Source organism: Paroedura picta, chromosome 1 (assembly GCF_049243985.1).
Source record: "Paroedura picta isolate Pp20150507F chromosome 1, Ppicta_v3.0, whole genome shotgun sequence".
Classification (NCBI taxonomy): Eukaryota; Metazoa; Chordata; class Lepidosauria; order Squamata; family Gekkonidae; genus Paroedura; species Paroedura picta.
Window position 1 is genome coordinate 42,524,889 of NC_135369.1, and position 21,316 is coordinate 42,546,204.

At 42.9% G+C, this 21,316-nt stretch overlaps 1 protein-coding gene and 1 long non-coding RNA gene across 3 annotated transcripts in view; one reads left to right on the top strand and one right to left on the bottom strand.

The window, feature by feature from the left end:
* Window positions 1-21,316, bottom strand: part of DHX57 (DExH-box helicase 57) — a 45,777-nt gene that overhangs the window by 7,441 nt on the left and 17,020 nt on the right. For both annotated transcript variants that reach the window (XM_077335409.1, XM_077335400.1), the window contains exons 10-21: window positions 18,699-18,832; window positions 17,035-17,089; window positions 15,427-15,638; window positions 12,484-12,600; window positions 10,822-10,918; window positions 9,568-9,741; window positions 8,129-8,329; window positions 7,528-7,804; window positions 5,779-5,874; window positions 5,576-5,659; window positions 3,834-3,971; window positions 2,203-2,277 (exon numbers count right to left, since the gene is read on the bottom strand). In XM_077335409.1, coding sequence (XP_077191524.1) covers window positions 2,203-2,277; window positions 3,834-3,971; window positions 5,576-5,659; window positions 5,779-5,874; window positions 7,528-7,804; window positions 8,129-8,329; window positions 9,568-9,741; window positions 10,822-10,918; window positions 12,484-12,600; window positions 15,427-15,638; window positions 17,035-17,089; window positions 18,699-18,832 — 1,660 coding nt within the window. The remainder of the gene's footprint in view (window positions 1-2,202; window positions 2,278-3,833; window positions 3,972-5,575; window positions 5,660-5,778; window positions 5,875-7,527; window positions 7,805-8,128; window positions 8,330-9,567; window positions 9,742-10,821; window positions 10,919-12,483; window positions 12,601-15,426; window positions 15,639-17,034; window positions 17,090-18,698; window positions 18,833-21,316) is intronic.
* Window positions 2,260-5,874, top strand: LOC143836378 (uncharacterized). Its single transcript, XR_013230594.1, has 2 exons — window positions 2,260-3,622; window positions 3,740-5,874. It is a non-coding gene; the product is annotated as an uncharacterized LOC143836378 (long non-coding RNA).

Genomic DNA, 21,316 nt, shown 5'->3' on the forward strand with positions numbered 1-21,316 from the left:
TTTGTTTGCACTGTTCATTTAAGAAGGCATTCTTATCTCTTCTAGCTTTTCTCTGGAATTCTGCATTCAATTGGGTGTATCTTTCTCTTTCTCCCTTGCCTTTCACTTCCCTTCTCTCCTTAGCTATTTGTAAAGCTTCCTCAGACAGCCATTTTGATTTCTTGCATTTCTTTTTCTTTGGGATGGTTTTAGTTGCTACCTCTTGTACAATGTTGCGAACCTCCGTCCATAGTTCTTCAGGCACTCTGTCTATCAGATCTAATTCCTTAAATCTATTTGTCACCTCCACTGTGTATTCGTCGGGGATATGATTTAGTTCATACCTGAGTGGCCTAGTGCTTTTCCCTACTTTCTTCAATTTAAGCCTAAATTTTGCAACAAGAAGCTCATGATCTGAACCACAATCAGCTCCTGGTCTTGTTTTTATTGACTGGATAGAACTTTTCCATCTTTGGCTGCAGAGCACATAGTCAATCTGATTTCTGTGTTGACCGTCTGGTGATGTCCATGTGTAGAGTCGTCTCTTGGGTTGCTGGAAAAGAGTGTTTGCTATGACCATTGTATTCTCTTGACAAAATTCTACCAGCCTGTGCCCTGCTTCATTTTGTACTCCAAGGCCAAACTTGCCTGTTATCCCGGTTATCTTTTGGCTTCCTACTTTAGCATTCCAATCCCCCATGATGATAAGCACATCATTTTTGGGCGTTGCTTCTAGAAGGTGTTGTAGGGCTTCATAGAACTGATCAACTTCATCCTCTTCAGCAGCAGTGGTTGGGGCGTAGACCTGGATCACTGTGATGTTGAATGGTTTGCCTTGGATTCGAACTGAGATCATTCTGTCATTTTGGGGATTGTATCCCAAGACTGCTTTTCCTACTCTCTTATTGATTATGAAGGCTACTCCATTTCTTCTGCGAGATTCTTGTCCACAGTAGTATACCTGATGGTCATCTGAATTAAATTCACCCATTCCTGTCCATTTTAGTTCACTGATTCCTAAAATGTCGATGTTCAGTCTTCTCATTTCTTGTTTAACCACGTCCATGCTATCCATGCTATCCAAGACCAGTGTCCATGCTATCCAAGACCAAACAGATGGCAACCCAAGAAAGGTCCTTCTTGGGCATGATGCCAAAACTTTGGAACTCCCTCCCCATGGAGATTAATATCTCTTCCTTTATTGTCGTCTTCTCACCGTGGGTGAAGACTTTTACTTTGTTTGCCATAACACCTCACACTGTTACTGACTTTCCTTCTTGGATGCAGTGTTATGTGTATTTATGTTTTTATTGAATTCTTGTATATATTTTTATTTTTATTTATTTATTTTTATTTCAATTTGTATATCGCCGCTCTTCCAATGGACTTGCGGAGGTTCACAGGAATAAAACAGGAATATATACTTTATTTTGAATGTGGTTTTAACGTTTTGATGCTCATCGCTATTTGTGTGGAAAGACAGCTTAGAAATATTTTAAATATAAATAGCACTAAACCTCCGAGTCCCATATGCCAGGGGTAGTCAACTTGTGGTCCTCCAGATGTTCACGGACTACAATTCCCATGAGCCCCAGCCAGCAAACGCTGGCAGGGGCTCATGGGAATTGTAGTCCGTGAACATCTGGAGGACCACAGGTTGACTACCCCTGCCATATGCAACATAAGCCAGTTTTATAGAAATGGTGTAAGAAATGCTGTAATAACCTGACTGCATCAAGCACTCCATGTGGTGATGTTCCTAAGCAGTTCCCTCCAACAGTTCCTGCCATCTCAGTAGGACCTGTGTGTCCTTCTTACTACATTCTTTTCTCTCTGTCTCTTGAGTAGTCCCACTAGGACCCCAAAACTAGAACCAAACACCCAGTGTAATGCAAACTCGGAGAGTGTTATCTGTTTTTAAAAAAATCATTGCAGACTATATTTTCAATATTTAAAGAGGATTAACCACAATAAAAAGAGCCCAGCAGCCAGCATCCCTCAAGTAGAAGACAGCGACATTGGCTGAAAATTGCCATAAGAAAAATCAGATGCATAGGACCTCCATTCAATAGACAATAAAACGTGCCACCCACCCACCCCTCACCCAGTGTCAGTAAACTGATCTGATCTAGGAGGAAACTAAAGACAGCATGTAAACAGACATGGTAGCAAAGCTTAGCTTAAAAGTTATTTTTAAAACCAGCTTACAAACTGCTCTCTTACCTGAACTACGTTGGGATACAAAGCAGCACATAATATGGCAGAGATCAACTTGACGTTCTCCGAGTTGGCATTTGCCTGCAATGGAAAGAAATGCTAGTCAGGTTTTCAGAGGTATATAGTGAAATTCCATGCACACAACAGAGAACAAAACCCCAGTTTATGTCTTTTCAGTATTTCTAGCCCCCTGTTTTTAAAAAAAGGTTAGGTTTGAAAACATGAAGGAAAAAGTGCATTACTAGTCATGTCAACAAATTTACTGAGAAATGGAAACTATTTATATTGAAATGCCAAGTTTGAAAGTGTCCACTATTATGAGTTTTCGCTCTTATTTTAGTTATTTTTGAATGTTTGTTCAGAGGAGGGCAGGGAGTAGTTCTTGTTGGCAACAGAGGATAGGACCCGCAGTAATCAAACAAGACAGAAAATAGCATACAAAGGTAAAGGGGACAGAAATTTGGTGGCCTACATAAGATGCTCATTCCCAAATATATAGAGAGAGATATGAAGCTGCCTCACTGATCCATATAGTTATGTATTTAGTCTGACACCAGTGTTGTTCAGAAGGAGTCTTCCCCCCTCCCCCCAGATAAACCACTCAAGAGCTCTCACCCACCCTTGGAACATTATACCTCTGATGACTCAGACAAGGGAAAATAGCCACTAGGGTCCCTCCCCATTTTGGAATGCACATTCTCTGCCATTACAGAGAACAGGGGAGATAAAATGCCAAACACAGCCAGGAAAGCTTCAAGGCACCTATTGTTAAGGGCGTGTCTTGAATGCCTGGCAATTACTTTCACTCCCCCAGCCAATACCTTTGAAATGTGCTCTCCCTTCCCAGAGTAGTAAGCTAATCAAGTACATCCGGAATGAAAGCAAGTATCCTGCCTTGCCCAAAGATGCATTAACTAGGACATTTAACTAGGTCAGTTTCTACCACTGCCCACCCTTATTCTTTGGTTTTCCAATTTATCTCAGTCAGGTTTCCCACACACATTGCAAGAATCTCAGCAGCCCCTGGTAGGGCTACCAAAAACTGGATTTTCCCCACATTTCCAAATTCAAACCCGGATCTTTGGATTTGGCCACCCTTTGGACTCAGAAATAAACTTGGAACCAGGCAAGTACTTGTCGCACCCAATAAGAAAGAATAATAATGTTTTGTCTAATTGCAAAAGTAAACGAATATCTTCAGAATCCTGGTGAGAAGACAGCCAGTAGAAGTCCGAAGAGGAGAAAATCACATTGCTTGCACTCTCTGAATAGAATCATAGAGTTAGGAGGGGCCTCCAAGATAATCTTGTCCAACCCCATGCACAACTACCTCCCCCCTCAATGACCCCAATTCCAGGTCCAGATCATGCCCTCCAATAGATTAGACATGTAACAAAACAAGAGCAAGAAGCCCTATAGAGCAGAGGTAGTCAACCTGTGGTCCTCCAGATGTTCATGGACTACAATTCCCATGAGCCCCTGCCAGCAAATGCTGGCAGGGGCTCATAGGAATTGTAGTCCATGAACATCTGGAGGTTCACAGGTAGACTACCCCTGCTATAGAGAACAACAGAGAGAGGAAGCCAGTCATATCTGTAAAAGGTTGCAAATTCACACCGCTCTCCATCACCAGTTACCTCTTCTCCTGTAGCATCCAGAATGCCATCACCTCCCTGAGACCACTTCCTCTCAATATCTTTCGCTCTGAGTCCCTCCTTCACAAATCCGATATCAGAAAGTAGCTCAGTGAACTGCCTTTTTAAACTTGCCATTTCCTACAGGGAGGAAAAAGGAGCAGGGGCACAGGTGGAAGAGAGAAAAGTATGAAGAGCTTTTTAAAAGAAGAATTCTGAATGGCATCTAATGATACCCCCCCCCCCCCCAGCCATGTTCCTTGTCCAGGTTCCTTGCTTCAGGAAAAAGCTTTTAAAAATTAAGAGACAACACTGCCACTGGAGAACCACGCAGGAGAAAATGGCATAGGGAGGAAGTAGGAGTCCCCCCCCCAGCCATGTTCCAAGTCTGAACAGGCTCTCCTTTATTTTTAAAAAGCCATCACAGGCAGCTGTTGGACTCAGCTTATCAAAAGTCCAAACATGTAGCTTTGCCCTAACTCAGCCTTACTAAGCTTCCTCTACAACAGCCTTTCTCAACTTTTTTACTGTTGAGAAACCCCTGAAGCATTCTTGAAGCTCAAGAAACCCCAAAAGTGCCACAATCATACAGAATGTGCTGGGAAGCACAGCTACATACATGCCCACCTGGGACCCTTCCTCTTCCCACTCCCTCCAGGCCCATCACTGGCCATTTGGGGGGAGGCTTGACATGACCATATATGGTCATATCACTCAATAAATGTTTAACAAACTTTTAAAATATATAAAATTAACTGCCATTCCATCCAGGGACTTCACAAAACCCTGGTTGAGAAAGCCTGCTCTACAGGATCCTACTGCACCAGTTATCTGTTTCCATATCACAAGGTGTGACAATGAGGGCCATTTGCCTCCCCAGAATCCTTTGAAATGTGTAAGGGTTCACTGAGAGATATGTTGAGTATTTTGGCAGACAAGCAAATGCGTGACAAGTTATTGCAAGGTAGAAACTTGAAAAGCATTCTAAAAACACTTGTACATTCTTTGCTAACTGTGTGAACTAGAAATGGGAAGACAGGAGTATGGAATGAAACCATAGCTTCTCTACCCAATATTTCCCCACTTTTCAGGTGAGCTAATCTACTTCAGTGTATGTTAATGCAGTGGTTCTCAGTCTTTCCTATCTTATGTTCTAGTAATCACTTTGTCAAAGAATCCGGCTCCCACCCTGATAAAAAACCAAAAAGCCTGCTTTCTCTCCCTGACAAGGGTATTTATATGTTGACAGTACTTCAGTATTATTAGTAGCATGCCGAAATATCACTGCGGCAGGTTGGGTGTGCAAGAGATGGTATATCATCTTTGTAGATGAAAATGGGGACCAAAGGAGTGATACCTCTTAGTAGTTATGAAAATCCTGTGTCCTCCCTATTTCTGTGTGCTACTGGGGGTACACCAGATGCCACTTGAGAACCATTCTATCTTATTTAGCCTCAGGAAGTCAGTGTAGGGGTGTAAACTGGGTGTAAACTGGGATTGACATATGACATGGAGAGCTTTAACTCTTGGAAGCTCATACCCCCAAAATCTTGTTGGTCTCTAAGGAGCCACTGAACTCAAATCTAGCTGTGATGGGGATGGCATTGAATGAGGGCTTAGGGGTAACTTGAAAGTAACAGATGCTGAACAAAATCACAACAGGACCCGAGGTCAGTAACAACAAGAAACGCTAGACAAAAGTCAGTCAGTCTTACATTCAATTGTGAACAAAAAGATAAACTTACCTGAAGAACATTTTCTGATAAGAAATTTTGTCTGCAAAAGTTGTAACTTGATTGAGCACTTTCTTTTGAAGCCAGGCGCCATCCCTACACAACAAAACAATAAAATAACATTTTATTATGTCACCTTACTTCTTCTTGTTGAACATGTCCACAATAAAAACTGTTTCAGAGCTGAATCATATGGAAGTGTTTGCATTCCTCACCTTATATGCTTGGAGAAGAGCTAGATAGTCACTGTTTCCTATTGCAAATTCCAGCTTTTTCTTGAGCGCCTCCTCTCTTTTGTCCCATGGAGAAACCTTTAAAGGTAGACATTTGGTTACACAGGAAGTAGAATTAAAACTAAAATATGTCAGTATTCTACAGTAAATTCTGCCAAGGAAATGGAAAATCCTGAAAATTGCACTCTATAAAATACATCCAAGAGACACAAACCAGCATGATATTTCCTCTAGTAAGGAGGAACAGAAACATGTTTACATAGAAATATATTCATCACTAGCAGAAAAGCCCGTAGTACAAAAAATACAATGGGCTCTAGCCTCCCCCCCCCCAATTTGGGCAGCTCCGACAAGGCCTGGTGAAGCCGTGGCAGGGCTGCTTGAGGTGGGCATGAGCTCTGGTGGGGGCTCCCGTGCCTCCCTTCCCCCCCACCCGGGCAGCTCTGCCAGAACCTGGCAAGGCCACAGCAACATCTGGTGGGGACTCTGCGCCTCCTCCAACTGGGCAACTCCAACAAGGCCTGGCAAGGCCACGGAGTGGGCTGCTTGAGGTGGGCATGAGCTCAAGTGGGTGCTCCTTGTCCCCCTTCCCCTACCCTGGGCAGCTCTGCTGAGGCCATGGCAAGGCTGCTTGGGGGAGCAGTGGCCTTCCCCCACCCCCCTGGCAGCTCCGATGAGGCCTGGCAAGGCTGCCTTATCTAACAGTCGCCTCTTTGTGCGGCTGGAAGGCAGAGGGGGAGGCAACTGGGGACGGTGCGTCCCTTACCTGATTTGTCCTTTGGGGGTTGAGTGCCCTCCCCGAGGTTCCAATCAGGGAAGTAGAGACAGTTAAGGCCAGGGCATCCCCTGCCTGATTGGTGCTCTGGGGAGAGTGATTCCCCAGGGGCCCAATCAGATAGGCAATGAGTCCCAACCCCTCCCACCATCCCCATTCAACTTTATTTATGGTACAGATTATGAATTACATTTTTATCCTACCCTTCTCTGTTGCATGGAAAATACAAATCCGTTTACTTATCCTGCGAAGCAGGTTAGTTGAGGGACAGTGGTTTGCCTATGGCATTATATAAATGAAGCAAATAATAAATGCCAACTCAGGTTTCCTTGGCCTGAAACTTCTACTTGCTACCTCGTTCTTACGCTGATACTACGGAAGACATACTTAAAAGTTTAATGCATTGTCAGCTTATGGAATGCTGAACAAAAATCCAGGTAACCTCCATGACGAAGGGGAGAATAAGTCTGATTACCCAGTGTGGGATCAAAACAACAAAGGAAGGTTAGGCTACAATGCCCTCACTGAGAGCTTCTTAAGAACATCCAGCTGACAACTGTTGGAGACAATGAACTAGATGTCCCCACAGTGTCTGATGAAGGAAGATGATTACTATTTCCTGGGAGAATTGACAAGTGAACTCCTGTTCTTTTAGACAGAAGGCAAGTGGCAGGAACTGCAGAGCTGGAGGCACCCTGAAATAGGGATTTCTGCTTGTGATGTGTATAGTCATCCACCCTTTTCTGTTTTGATATTGTTAAAAGAATGAAAACTCAGAACTGCAGCATTGGTTTCATGGGAGGCCACAGTGGGACAAAAGAAATCACAGGAAATAAACTTTTCTCATGCCACTTGAAAAGTGTGTCCAGCCCGAGTTCCTCACGTGGATTCATCCTTTTCAACAGCCTAGGAAGCATTCCTATGAACACACTGGCATAGCTCAGCTCAGCACTTACAAAAGGGGTCTTATAGGTCCGACTTGCTGCTATAGTCAGTGCGGGATCCAGGCAGCGGAAGATGGTGCCAAACAGCATCAGCTTCCCAATCCTTACATCGACAGGCAAAGAAGCCAGATGATACCCTAAAGGAGTGAGCTTTTCATCGGATGTTAAAGCTCCTACATCCTGCAACCGCAGTTTTGAGGCACGTAGAGATTCTGAGGTTGGCGGTTCAATCAGTCGTGATAAAACAGAGTGAAGGCTTTGTGTGGACAACATTTCCAAAACCTTAATTCTGAAAGAGAGCCAGAGAGAGAGAGAGATGGCTTTATCTATGTTTCACCTGACAAAAGGCTGAGAGCCCCCCTGTCCTGTCTTGCTTTCTTGATAAATAATGGCAGAATCTAGTAGATCCTTATGGGTTCATTCAAGTTTGGAATTTCTCTGTTGTTATTTTTGTTTAAGAGACAAGAGCCTGACCAAACACACCAGTGCAACAAGCTTGGCTCTGGCAACTTCTGATATTAGTGGGCTTGGTACTTTCCAACATGTAACAGATCAAAATCTATGAAATGTGCTGCTGGGCTATGCTGTGGCTGTCAATGGAAGAATCATTTACCGAAGACAGAGCTGTTCCAAAGGCACTCTTTGGATTTCGGGCAGTGGCTGCTTTAAAAGATGGTGGTTATAGTGATGGCTGGTGAAGAGATGAAAACAAACTCCAGAGGCCACACGACCTGCTCGCCCTTTCCTCTGCAAGGCGTTGGCTTTGGACACAAATGTATCCTCCAGGCTTTCCATGCCTTTACTTGGATCATATCTACAAGGGCAGAAAGTACAGAAACATTGTTTGGAACGTTAACATTGGGAATATAGGAAATACATGCCAGGTGCCTCTGGATCATTATTTAACAGTTTAAAATTACGTGCACACATTGTTTTGCAAATCTTATTCTTATTCAGAAACAAAATATTCCCCCTAATCCCCCATGTCCTTTCTTGAAGACTTTACGTTTTGACAAAACAGGAGAGAGGGTTGAGACTGGACAACATTCAACTTTGGATCAGAAGCAAATCATGGGATGCCACACATTTTCCTTTCACCCTTTCACTATATTCCACAGGATCTCCCTGTGCTTGAAACCCAAAGCTTCCAAACATTGCCTAGCTTCCAGGACCCAGGAGATTCCATATTTAAAGAAACATAGGAGGTACTGTAAAATCAGAGTCCAGTAGCACCTTTAAGACCAACAAAGATTTGTTCATAGACTGAGGAAGAGTGCTTGCACTCGAAAGCTCACACCTGGAATAAATCTTTGTTGGTCTTAAAGGTGCCACTGGACTCTGATTCTATTGTGCTACTTCAGACCAACATGGCTATGCATTTGAATCTATCCTTATAGGGGGTCTTGGTCTAGGTGTTTTTCTATGTGTTTTTCTATGCCTCAAGGCTGCTTAAAAGACATAATAGAACCTCCAATAGCAATAAAAAACTAATTGTGTAGTGTCAGTCTTGACCTGTAAAACCTCCTTCTGCCATGAAAACCAACTGGGTGACCTTGACTGAAACACACACTTTCAGCACACACATAGGGTGGATGTGTGAATAAAGTGGTGGAGAGGAGAGCAGAGTAATCTGCTTTGGGTCCCAACTGGGGAAAAGGCATTGTATAGAAGAAGTAATAAAAATAATTTAAAACCCAATAAAGTACAATAAAATATGGTAGGGAGTCACACGTCAGAATGTCTGACACTGCACTTTAAGGTTCTAGAGATGTTAATTGTATTGTATCTGTAAATCTTCCCCTGTTCTTTCCCATATCATTGCTTCCCTTCCCCTCCCTTTTATTGTCTCCTTTCTTTGAATTTACTTCTCTTCTTATACTCTGTAAAGTCCTATACATAATGACGATGCTGCATAAGTATAACTATTATTAAACATGGAATGACAACACATGAGAGATCTCTATGTGGTTAGTTTTCTTTCAGACACACTGCAAGTGACTCACATTCCTCAATTACTGTGCCCCCCTTCCTACTGAGATGAATCCAAAATACCTCTTTTCTTTCATCTTCCCTGAATCAATCACATAGACCACATCATCAATGGTGATGGATGTTTCTGCAATGTTTGTAGATATGATGATCTTGGTCACCCCCACAGGAGGCTTCAGGAACACCCACTGTTGCTCTTCACTGGAAAGTGAGGAGTGGAGTGGGTAAACCACACAGCTGAGAGGAAAATATCGGAGCAAAAAGGAAGTTTTTGTGTTAGCCTGTATGGAGTTTTCATCTCTGCACTTAAGCTCTCTAGAGTTGTAAGCTTTACATGCAAAACTCTTATAGTGTCATGGGAAGCACTGAGGATCAAAGAACCCCCGAAGTCAGCATCGAACGTACATAAAATGTAACTTCCACATCTTTCAAACAACTGGAAGGATAGGAATAGACAGTCTTTGAGTAGACACTGTAGTCAGTGGCCTGCTCTTTCCTTGAAAAACTGACCAGGTTTACCCAGAGATCTGTTTGTGTCATATACATTCCTAGCTCATTTCATCTTTCGGATGGTACAGCAGGACAAGGTCTGCTGTTGAAATCTTCCACAGTAGCCTTGCATATCCAGTACCCATTCAATGTGGGCAGCAGGCCAGGAAGGTGCAAAAACACAGCCAAAGCATTATGTCAATAATCTCTGGCAGGCTGCACATGACATGTTTCACATTCAATCTCCAATATGCTAAAACAGCATGGCCTACTGTGTGTTCTGACTTAGACCACTGAAGGACAACTTTACATTCAAATGGATACCTTCATTTCCGGCCTGCTGTTTACCCATGCAAAGTTTGTTTCACAAACAATGTAATAAAAGGGCTACATGAAATGCCAGAATGGCTGGTATGCAAAATGGAAACATCATAAGTTCAGCAACGCACCGTACATTTGCAAAAAGGAAGAGAGCATACATGTGAAGCATCATTCATAAATGCCATTGCCTTGATTAATAGCAACTTGATATATAATGCAATTAAGTGAAGTTATCCATAAAAAGTTGCGGTTCTAAGACAGTCTCAGCCCCCAGCATTTCTGCAACACCATATTTAGCCAACTGGCAACCTTCCAAATTCCTCTCAACCTCCACTTATTAGGCTAACAATGGCTATACTCCACCTTTCCAAAAATCAAGAAAGCAAGCAAAGAAAAATCATCTTACTCCTCAATTAAGTGCCTCCAGGTCATCTAAAATATATTCTAAAATTTTACTTGTGACTATTAAAAGGTTTTGGGTAAAAGGAGGCACATTTCTTGACCTACCGCTTGCTGTGCCGGTTATTGAAGAGTGCATTTGACTGCAGTTGCTTATAAAGGGTTTTAATTTCTTCCAAGCCTGGCAAAAATATCAGTACTGCACCTAGAAGAGGGCATGCAAAAAAAATTAATAGGAAAGTCCTTGGTGAAGACAATAACTGGTTTACATTTTTGTTCTTGAAGGCACATAAATGTGCTTGCAGATCTTACAGTTGCACCCATGATAGGGCTCAAAGCAGTTTATGGCACTGTTCTCCCCTCCTCCATGCTTTCTTCACAGTAACCACCCTGTCAGATAGGGTCAGTGGTCCCCAACCTTTTTATCACCGGGGACCGGTCTACACTTGACAATTTTACTGAGGCCTGGAGGGGTAGTCTTTTACCGAGGGACGTCGCCGCCACCTGAGCCCCTGCTCCACTTGCTTTCCTGCCAGCGCCCCTGACTTCCAGCTGCCCGCTGGGGGGGGTGCTGCCAGCAGCAGCTGCCACCCCGAGGGGGAGCCCCAGCAGCCACTTGAGAGCACCAAAGGTGAGCCGGCGGCAGAGTGGCAGGGCAGCCTCCGAGGCAACAGCCAGGGAGGAGGACAAGGAGCCGCGGCCCAATACCAACTGATCCACGAACCAGTACCGGTCCCCGGCCCGGGGGTTGGGGACCACTGAGATAGGTCACCAATATGGCAATATAATATCCAAAATGGACTTATATAGAGTCTTCTATCTTCAGTAATTCTTTATTACAAGCTACGTTTAGCTATTGTTAGTATGACTTTATACTCTGTCAAGAGATTCTTTTATAGTTGAAGTTGATCCTTAAATATAAAAACCATTGTCCCTTGAAAAAGCTGTAAGGCGAAACATATCAGGACTTGTGTGAAATAAAAAATAAAGAATTACTGAAGATTGCAGACTCTATATAAGTCCATTGTGGATATTTTATTGCCATATTGGTTCCCCAGTGCATCTATATTTTTCTATATTTGTTTCTTCACTGGGACTTCCTTAAGGTCACCCAGCAGGCTTCCCCAGCAGCACGAAGATTTGAAGCCAGATCTCCCAGAGCAAAACTACTATACCGCCTTAATTCTCCCAACACAGGAAACACAGCCATGTAGAAAAAGGTATGCAATGCACCTGGCCAAATCCCTGTCAGAAAAGAGGGCAATTCAAGAAGCAGCAGATAGGCAAACCAGTAAAGCTACAATTCTAAATTCATTTCCATGTGTGCTATTCCTATGGAATTCAGAGGTGGGCAGGGGCTTACAAGCAAACAGACAAGCTCAAGGCTGAAATATTAATACCAAATAGAGATCCCAGTGTTAGTGGAACTAAGGAGGTTCAGCCTCCTAGGAAACTTGGAGGCCAATCTTTGGCAGCTATGGTTCAGTGATGTTGCCTTGCATGTAGAAGGTCCCAAGTTCTACCCCTGTCATCTGCACTAAAAAGATTCAACGGGCAGGCACTAAGAAAGACTTCTTCCTGCCTGAGATTGGCAGCTTAGCCCCTACATATGACAGACAATACTGAGCTGACAGAAGGCAATTGCGCAGATATGTTAAGAGGAGATATTCTTTAAAAAAAGCAGAGTAGAATTCAAAATGCTGGTGTGTTTGACACATGATCTACTCAGTCGAAAAAGCCAGTAAAACTGGCCACAAATGCCTTGCCTACCTGGTGGGTATGAATGCTTGCCACTGACAATCCACTCCAATAAGGCCTCAATTAATTCAAGATTCACTTTGTCCAAATCCATGGATGCCATTGTTTTTAACACTGATGTGCTGAGACCTGAAAGATAAAAGAAGCTTTAAGGCAGGAAGGGGGAAAGGCTGTTCTTTCAGGAAAGAGGGAACAACTACAATTACCAACAATAGACTTCCAACCATACTGAATCTTTGTCAACAGAGTATATCTATTCTTTTCATTTATTTATGTTATTTACAGTTTTCCTTTCTCATTGAGCCTCATATGAACAGAGGAAGCTGCCTTAAACAACACCAGACCAAAGTCAGTATTATCGACTCAGACTGGGAAAGTGGCTCCCCAGCATCTCTGGCTGAGGTCTTTCACATCACCTTCTACCTGCTCCTTTTACCTGGAGATGCCAAGGACTGAACCTGGGACTTCCTGCATGGCGAGCAGATGCCCTGCCAGGGAGCCACCGAGTGGATTACACAATGTAAGTCACTACATTCAATAGAATAAGGTATCTGATAAGTGAAATTCTATGACCAAGGCTACAGAAATGTGAAAACAAAGTATTAGATATGATGCAATAACAGATGGAATTACACAGATAGATGGCAATGCAATGAGAACAAGGTAGCACATATGTCAAGCACACTACACTATCATGCAGCCCACAAACCTGTTCCCTTTATTAAACCAGCTTCTTGAACCATTGTATTATAGTCCTATTGCCTTTATAAAAATGCTCTCCTGAACAATTCTCTTTTACAGTAGCATGACCAGGCAATTCCACAAGGTAGGGAATGGGCATATATGTTGTGGATAGAATTCCTTTATTAATGAACAAAGCTCTTGTGGCGGGCAGTAGGGGAAGAGGTGACCCTGAAGGCTTATTCATGCAAGGGCTGATTCCTTGAATTCAGCCGTGTAACTGATGGGCAGCCAATAGAGTGACTGCAGCACAGGGATAACATGTATGCTCCATGTAGCTGTTAACAGTAGCTGAACTCTGGCATTTTGTACCAGTTGGAGCATCTGAGTTAACAAGAAGTGCAGATCTAATCTCTAAGTTACCATGGTGTGGATCCAGGGGGCTAGATCCAATGGAAGCAATCTTCTGGGCTAAACACAGTTGAAAGAAAGCATTTCTTTGCAGCTGCAACAACTTGCTTCTCCAAGCATAATGAATTCTAGTCTAAAACTCCTAGACTCTTAACCAAGTAAACAAGAGCCAGCTGAATTCCATCAAAAGCAGGAAGGACAAGATTCCTCAAGCCCCCAGGCTTCCCAACCAGCATATTGATGGCACCCAGTTCAAAAATGAGAAATGATTTCTCCAAAAGACTTGTCACAGAGAAATTTCTTGCTGGGAAAGGAGCTGCCCTATCAACAAATCTCCACTCACTGTAGTTCTTTCCTTTCCATCCATCTCCACGTTGCTTCTACTGAGAAAGAAAGGACAGAGCTACCTATTACTAGTGCCGTGGGGGGGGGGACAGAGGAGAAACTTGTTTTTTCAAAGAGTTTGATGTCGTCTGACTAGGATAGTGAAAACAATCTGAGAAGGCAGGAGAGGTGAACAGCATTCTAGACACAAGTCAGTCTTTACAACTGCACACTTTGAATCCCCATGTGCATAGCAGCTGTGCATTCTCTCCTATAAAAGGGAAATAGTCAGCACATAAAATGAATGAGACATTCCTGCAGAAACTTAAGAGCACATCCCACCTTTAGAAGACACTGGGAAATCTAAACACACAGGCCTTGATTTAAGCAAGTCTACTGCCATCAGGATGTTTTCCATAAAAGGTAAAGGTATCCCCTGTGCAAGCACCGAGTCATGTCTGACCCTTGGGGTGACGCCCTCTAGCGTTTTCATGGCAGACTCAATACGGGGTGGTTTGCCAGTGCCTTCCCCAGTCATTACCGTTTACCCCCCAGCAAGCTGGGTACTCAATTTACCGACCTCGGAAGGATGGAAGGCTGAGTCAACCTTGAGCCGGCTGCTGGGATTGAACTCCCAGCCTCATGGGCAAAGCTTTCAGACGGCTGCCTTACCACTCTGCGCCACAAGAGGCTCATATGTTTTCCATAGCAAATCATAAAAGCCAGAGTTGGAAATCTAAATTCCAATCATCTGAAGATAGCAAAGACACAGCAGTTTAGTGAACCCACCAGGTCTATTCTGCTAGTGGAGATGCATCAGGGAAAGGCAATGTCCTTGCTAGTCGACTGAATCTGTGGTACCCAACCCCATAACAATAAATGGCTCTAGTACAGTTACCTAGTACATGTGCTACGTGGTCCCCCTTCTAGGAGCAATATACAAATCTCTGGGAAGCATTTAGAACTGAGGGGGGAGGGGGGATTCAGGACTTTAGGAAGCATTTTCTTCCCATCTGCAATGACTTCTGATAGGAAGTAAAGGACAGTTGTTTTATGCTCACCCTGCCCTGAGGATAAAAATACCTGATTTCTCCCCAAGTTCTTAAAAGAGTGGCACACAGCAAAGTGGATCCAATCCTAATTTCAAAGAGTTGAGCAATAGACATTTATTTATTTATATTTGCATTTGTTTTCTTCCCTCTCTCCGTGGACACAGGGCAAATTACAACAGGATGAAATTATATAAGTAAAATGACATAAGAAACGACGAGTTTAACTTAAATTAATAAATTATTAAAACAAGAAGTTATGTGCACCATCAGACATAATGATCTCATTGAGTGCATGCCTGAGATCTGCACATGACATAAAGAAAACTATGGGGTGGCCACCGTTGTAGATGAGGGCCTTTGTCGCTCTCCATATGCACAAACTTGTGCACATACAATTTAAGAAAGCTGTTTTCTCAACACAGACAATATTTTAAGTTTAAGAAGCTTAAACAAAATAAATGATCCCAATGGGCATTGAAGAGATTACCTTTGTAGCGTATCATTAGCTGGTGGAACAGTAATTGCTGATCTGGGACTGAATCCTTGACCTTGCAGGAGTCTGTATGCTGCAGAAGGCCAGCCCGCCTGAGATCCTCCTCTACCTCTTCTGCAGCAGTCCTGAAGTGCCTTGCTTGGGGACTCTTGCCAGGAGTTTTTTTTGCATTACGCATGTATGGGCTGCCATGCTCCAAGATGTATCTGAAGAAAAGGAGGAAATTAAAGCATGGGTGAAAGCTGTTTGGCAAACACTTCCTTTGGAAATAATCAACTATTATATCCCATCATGCATGTACTACATGCACACATCAACACATACTTGGGCAGAGTTATTGGCCTGGGTGGCATGGAAGTGTGTGTTAAACCCTCTCAGAACCAAGAAAGCTAGCTGGGATGTACTGCCAGGAGCCAGAGGCAAGATGTATTGACCTGCATGGCTTCCCCCCCCCCCCCCAATCTTAAATTATCCAAAATAGAAAAAAATTGCAAGCTTCTCTTTCCGCAAAATGCCCAGGCACAGACCCCTGTACAGACTGTTTTGAGCTCTGTATAGGGGCAGACAGGGAGGCCAAAATGACCTGGGAAAAGGGCCCTACCCCTGCTCTCCAATGGAGGGAATTAGGGAAGAAGCAGCTTGTTGTGGTTCTCATCCAGTTTGTACATGCACTCCTAGTGCAGGGTGGGAGTTACCAGCTCCCTGGACATGGTGACCCTGGGAGTGGCGGCATAGAAATCCAAATAACTCCAAAGAATAAAAATGGGAGCTACTAGCTCATGGCACTAGCAGATCCCCTACTCAGGTGAGGAAAAGGTTGCGAATTCATGATAATGCTGGTTCCTGCCCATCTTACATGGGAGTAACCCAGGTTCAATATGGCCCCTTCCCCAGCAGCCTTATCAACCAATCTACTCCTAGCTCTATAGAAGAAGCATAAAGATAGGTCAGAACAAACCAGAGTGATTAAGAACTTCCAGGGGGTCTGTGTGTGATCTTTCAGAACCTTGGTTTGTGTCTCTGTCACATTCACTTCTTACCTATGTATCTGGTCAGAAGGACAAGCCTCTATTATCTCAACTCTACTGTTGCTCTCTGCACTCCTTAGCACTCAATTTTACAAATCAAAATTTAAATATTTAATGCAGGGTTCATGTTTTATACACACTCACACTTCCAAACAAACCATGACAGTAAGTTCAGTCACACATATAACTTATGCCTGAGATACCTTCTGTGCCTGAGGTCATGGGAGGTTTCTGCATGTGGAAGAGGAATGCATTATGACTTTCACTGACATCCCTCTCCCAGTGTGGACCCCCTAAGCTGATCTGGGGGAGACAATGATACCCTGGGCATAATTGCAGAGACTGGATTCGCCCCCTTGCATAGCACGTATAGATAAGTGTGTGAAATGTTTATATAATCCACTATTTATAAAATTAATTTCAGGTGCAATCCTAACTGTAAGCCTAAGTTTAGGATCTCATCTTAACATTGGTTAAGGCTACCATTTTGGGCATTGCTCTATAAACATTCAAGGCCTAAAACAAACAGGAATCCAAAGAGATTGTGTTCTTATTTACTTCTGAGATCTCTTACCGAGTCACTGCAATTGCATCTTCCAAAAAAAACTGATCAACTGGGAACGTTCTGCCTAAAAGAGAAAGGAACAGGTGAACAAAAGTGAGGCAAGAGGATGACGTCTTTATTTCGGTATTCAAATTATTGATACTTCTATTTATATTCTATAACAACCTCTATAAGCCTCTTGTGGTGCAGAGTGGTAAGGCAGCAAACACGTAGTCTGAAAGCTTTGCCCATGAGGCTGGGAGTTTGATCCCAGCAGCCGGCTCATGGTTGACTCAGCCTTCCATCCTTCCGAGGTCGGTAAAATGAGTACCCAGCTTGCTGGGGGGTAAACGGTCATGACTGGGGAAGGCACGGGCAAACCACCTCGTATTGAGTCTGCCATGAAAACGCTAGAGGGCGTCACCCCAAGGGTCAGACATGACCTGGTGCTTGCACAGGGGATACCTTTACAACCTCTATTAACCAAGTGACAAAGGTTAGCAATGCACTTTGACACATACTCCAAAGGGATCAGTGCCAGTCACAGGCCTGCACAACCTATGCAGAGAGCAGAGTTCAGTCTCCATTTACTATTTGATACAAGCTCTTCTGCTCTGTTATTAGCATTTGAAGGATAATATGATCGTCTTTAGAGCCTCTTGTGGCACAGATTGGTAAGGCAGCTGTCTGAAAACTTTGCCCATGAGGCTGGGAATTCAATGCCAGCAGCCAGCTCAAGGTTGACTCAGCCTTCCATCCTTCCGAGGTCGGTAAAATAAGTACCCAGCTTGCTGGGGGGGGGGGGGGTAAAATGGTAATGATTGGGGAAGGCACTGGCAAACCACCCCGTATTGAGTCTGCCATGAAAACGCTGGAGGGCGTCACCCCAAGGGTCAGACATGACTCGGTGCTTGCACAGGGGATACCTTTTATGATCGTCTTTTAAAAACATGCTAATAATAGAACAAGAGATCTGATTTCAAGTAGAAAATCAAGTGGGGGTTGAAGGATTAACCCCCCCCCTTCCACATTGCCCTGAGGCAAACTGAGGTTGTATTTTGTGGACAGACTAAGATTCGTGATCTTAGACTCATGTGTTTGAGCCCTGTGACAACTCATAAAAGGGACCAGTCAAACTCACAGAAATATGATGATCATCAGTCGTTAAACATGAAAGCTAAACGCAGGGTGCAGAAAAATCCTGGCACAGAATAGTTGCTGGCACCTCAAATGGACCTGGCAAGTGGCACTTTGGTCACTGCACTGGTCAGGATGCAAAATCTCACCAGCTCTTTTAAAACAACAAAACACACATAAACGAATAAACAAAAATGAGTGCAGCACTGCCCAATTTATTTGAATGCAGATGGATGGAAGATAGACAAAGGAAAGCTGCCTCCTCCATGTCCTGTTTTGGACTCCAAGGGCTGGCTGGTACTGGAAAAAATGAGGGTGGACTAATTAGGCTTGGCCTAATTCCATCAGGGCTCTCAGAAAGTGCAATTTTTTTTACAACTGACAAAATTGGCTTTGCCTTTCCTCAATTCAGACATGTTTAGGAGGTCCTACCAGCAAGCACCACATTGCAAAGATAATGTCATATATTCTTATTTAGAGTTATTAAAACAATGTCAAATTTTATAAGCTTGGCTGCCAAGCAAAGGCTAGTGAAATAAAGAAGCTGTTTTTTTTACCTGGTATGTTAACAACTGGACACGAGTTAAAGTACTGAGAGAAGAGGTCCGCATTCAGAGTTGCACTCATTAGGACGATACAGAGATCTGGCCTTTGAACCATAATATCTTTCAAAATCAGCAACAAGAAATCGCTAAAAAAAGAAAAAAGGGCAAAACGCCTCAGTTTGCTGATTTAGAATCATAGAATTCAACTCAATTTTTTAAAAAGGTAATCCAAAACTTCCTGAAAACTTTTGCCCAACTAGTCTACTCTCTATAGTGGGCAAACTTTACGCAAAACACCTAGAACGGCACCTTAGTTTGTGGATGCATTCCTCAGGAATTATTGGCCCTGAACAAATTTGTTTTTCCAAGGGAAAATCCACTTTAGATCGTTGCTCGCTTTTAGCTTCTTTAGCCAAAAAATATATGAATCTTGGACCAAAAAAACTATTTGTAGCATTCATGGATCTGAAAAATGCCTATGACTCTGTCCCAAGGGAGACCCTTTGGGAAAAACTGAAGCATTTTAATATTGATCCACACTTACTGTTTCTACTCAGGAAACTCCATACTGGCACTGTGTGTCAAGTTAAATATTCTACTCAGATGTGGGGCAAGAACACAGCCTTGTTTCACTCCTTTAGTAACTGGCACTTTGGCAGTTAAGAGCCAGTTATTAAAGGAGTGAAACAAGGCTGTGTTCTTGCCCCACATCTTTTTAATTTGTACTTGTCTGACTTGGTCCAAAATTTTAATCAGATCAGCAGGCACCATCTGAAGGCTGGCTACCGTGCAATGCCCCTGTTATTGTACACAGATGGTACAGCCATCTTCTCCTATTCAAGAGTTGGTCTTTTAAGATTTCGCAATTGTTTTTACACATATTGTCAATGGAACTTTTTATTGGTTACCGTATATACTCGTGTATAAGCCGAGTTTTTCAGCACTCCTTTTCACATTGAAAATGCCCCCCTTGGCTTATATGCGGGTATATACGGTAATTGAAATAACAGCCTTTTCTGGCTGTGGAATGCAGCCAATCGTTGCATTGCCTTTTGCAAATGTGTCTTCAAGCTGAACTTCTTGCTCTGGCAGCTTGTAAGACATCAACGGTTTGACTGAGGGACTCTAATCTTTTTTTCCCTTTTCTTCTTCCCTTCCTAATAACTTCTTCCAAACTATTCTTTTGGCTTTGGGGGCTGGGGTGGGGTAGATTTTGGGGGGTGCTTTGGGATTTACTGTTTCTTTCTCCATGTTTCTTTCTTCTTTTATCTGAGGGACAGCATTGTTTGCCTTTTCTTCTTGGAGTTGTGTTTCTTTTAAAAGTTGATTTTTACAGTTCTTTCTTTCAGTGTTCAGTTTTACAGTTCTTTATTTCAGTGATTTGTTCTGGAGGGCACTGTAGTTGTAGTTAGAGTTGTCCATTCTCCCAGTTTGGTAGCTGTTGTACTTGTTGTAGTAGGTTGCCAACTTCAGGTACTGTTCTCCTCTGGTTTGCTGGCCTGGGAGGCACTGTTCTCACAGATCAGTTCTGTCAGAGCTCTCTCAGTGTGTCTGGCATCAAGATTGGAAGGGAAGGTGATTGTAAGCCATTTTGAGACTCATTTGTTTAGTGAAAAGCGGGGTACAAATACCAGCAGCTATTCACCCTCTTGACTTTTCTGTATTTGTTGGGGGGGGGGAGGCTGGATGTTCTTGTTGACCCTCTTTTACACTTAAAGAGCTAGTTTACTGTTTTTCTTTGAAATATATATTAAAAAACATTTAACCTACTGATGCCTCAATTAATGTAAATTTACCAGTAGCTGCTGCATTTCCCACCCTTGGCTTATATGAGAGTCCAATTAGGTGTGTCGGCTTATATGTGGGTCGGCTTATATGAGAGTATATACGGTAATTACTTGAAAAGTTCTGATTTTTCAAGGAGCTAAGGAAATGGGTGTTGGGTAACAGGACGATTGAACAAGTCAAAAATTTTAGTTACTTAGACACTACATTTAATTATAACCTTAAGTGGTCTGTCCACCGTGAGAGCTCTTTAAATTTAGTTAAGTGTTCCCCAGTGCAAATTAAATGTTTTTATTTTTTGGAAGGCAACCAATATGTTCTGGCAGCCATAAGAATCTTAAGTGCTACAACTTGTATCCCAGTTGTTTTATGGTATTCTTATTTGGGCAAAAGCTTTCAACAGAAAGATAGAAGCGATCCAGAGAACCTTCTTTTGTCAAATTCTTGGTGCACCCATGTGAGTGCCCTGTAGTGGGTTGTATGGCCAACTTGGCCAACATTTTTTTAGAATCCAAGGCTTGGCTGATAATTCTTAAATTTTGGCTCCAAATACTTTTTAGAGTCACATAGCTTAATCTTTTACCCAAAGATGGACCCACAATGCATTTCATGATTTCTCAGTACTGAATCCAAATTTGTAGAACTTGGATTTTCAATGGATTTTTCCCTGATGTTTAACAACACTGAAATCTTTAATACTCTGAAACAAAGTTTAGTCACTGCCAAACAATCTAAAATGTTTCCAGCACAACCCTGTGTATGTTCTTCCACTGCCCTGGGCATCCAATTAAATGGTGAAATTATTTTTATAATCTTATTAATCCATCCCTCCATAGAGTTTTCAT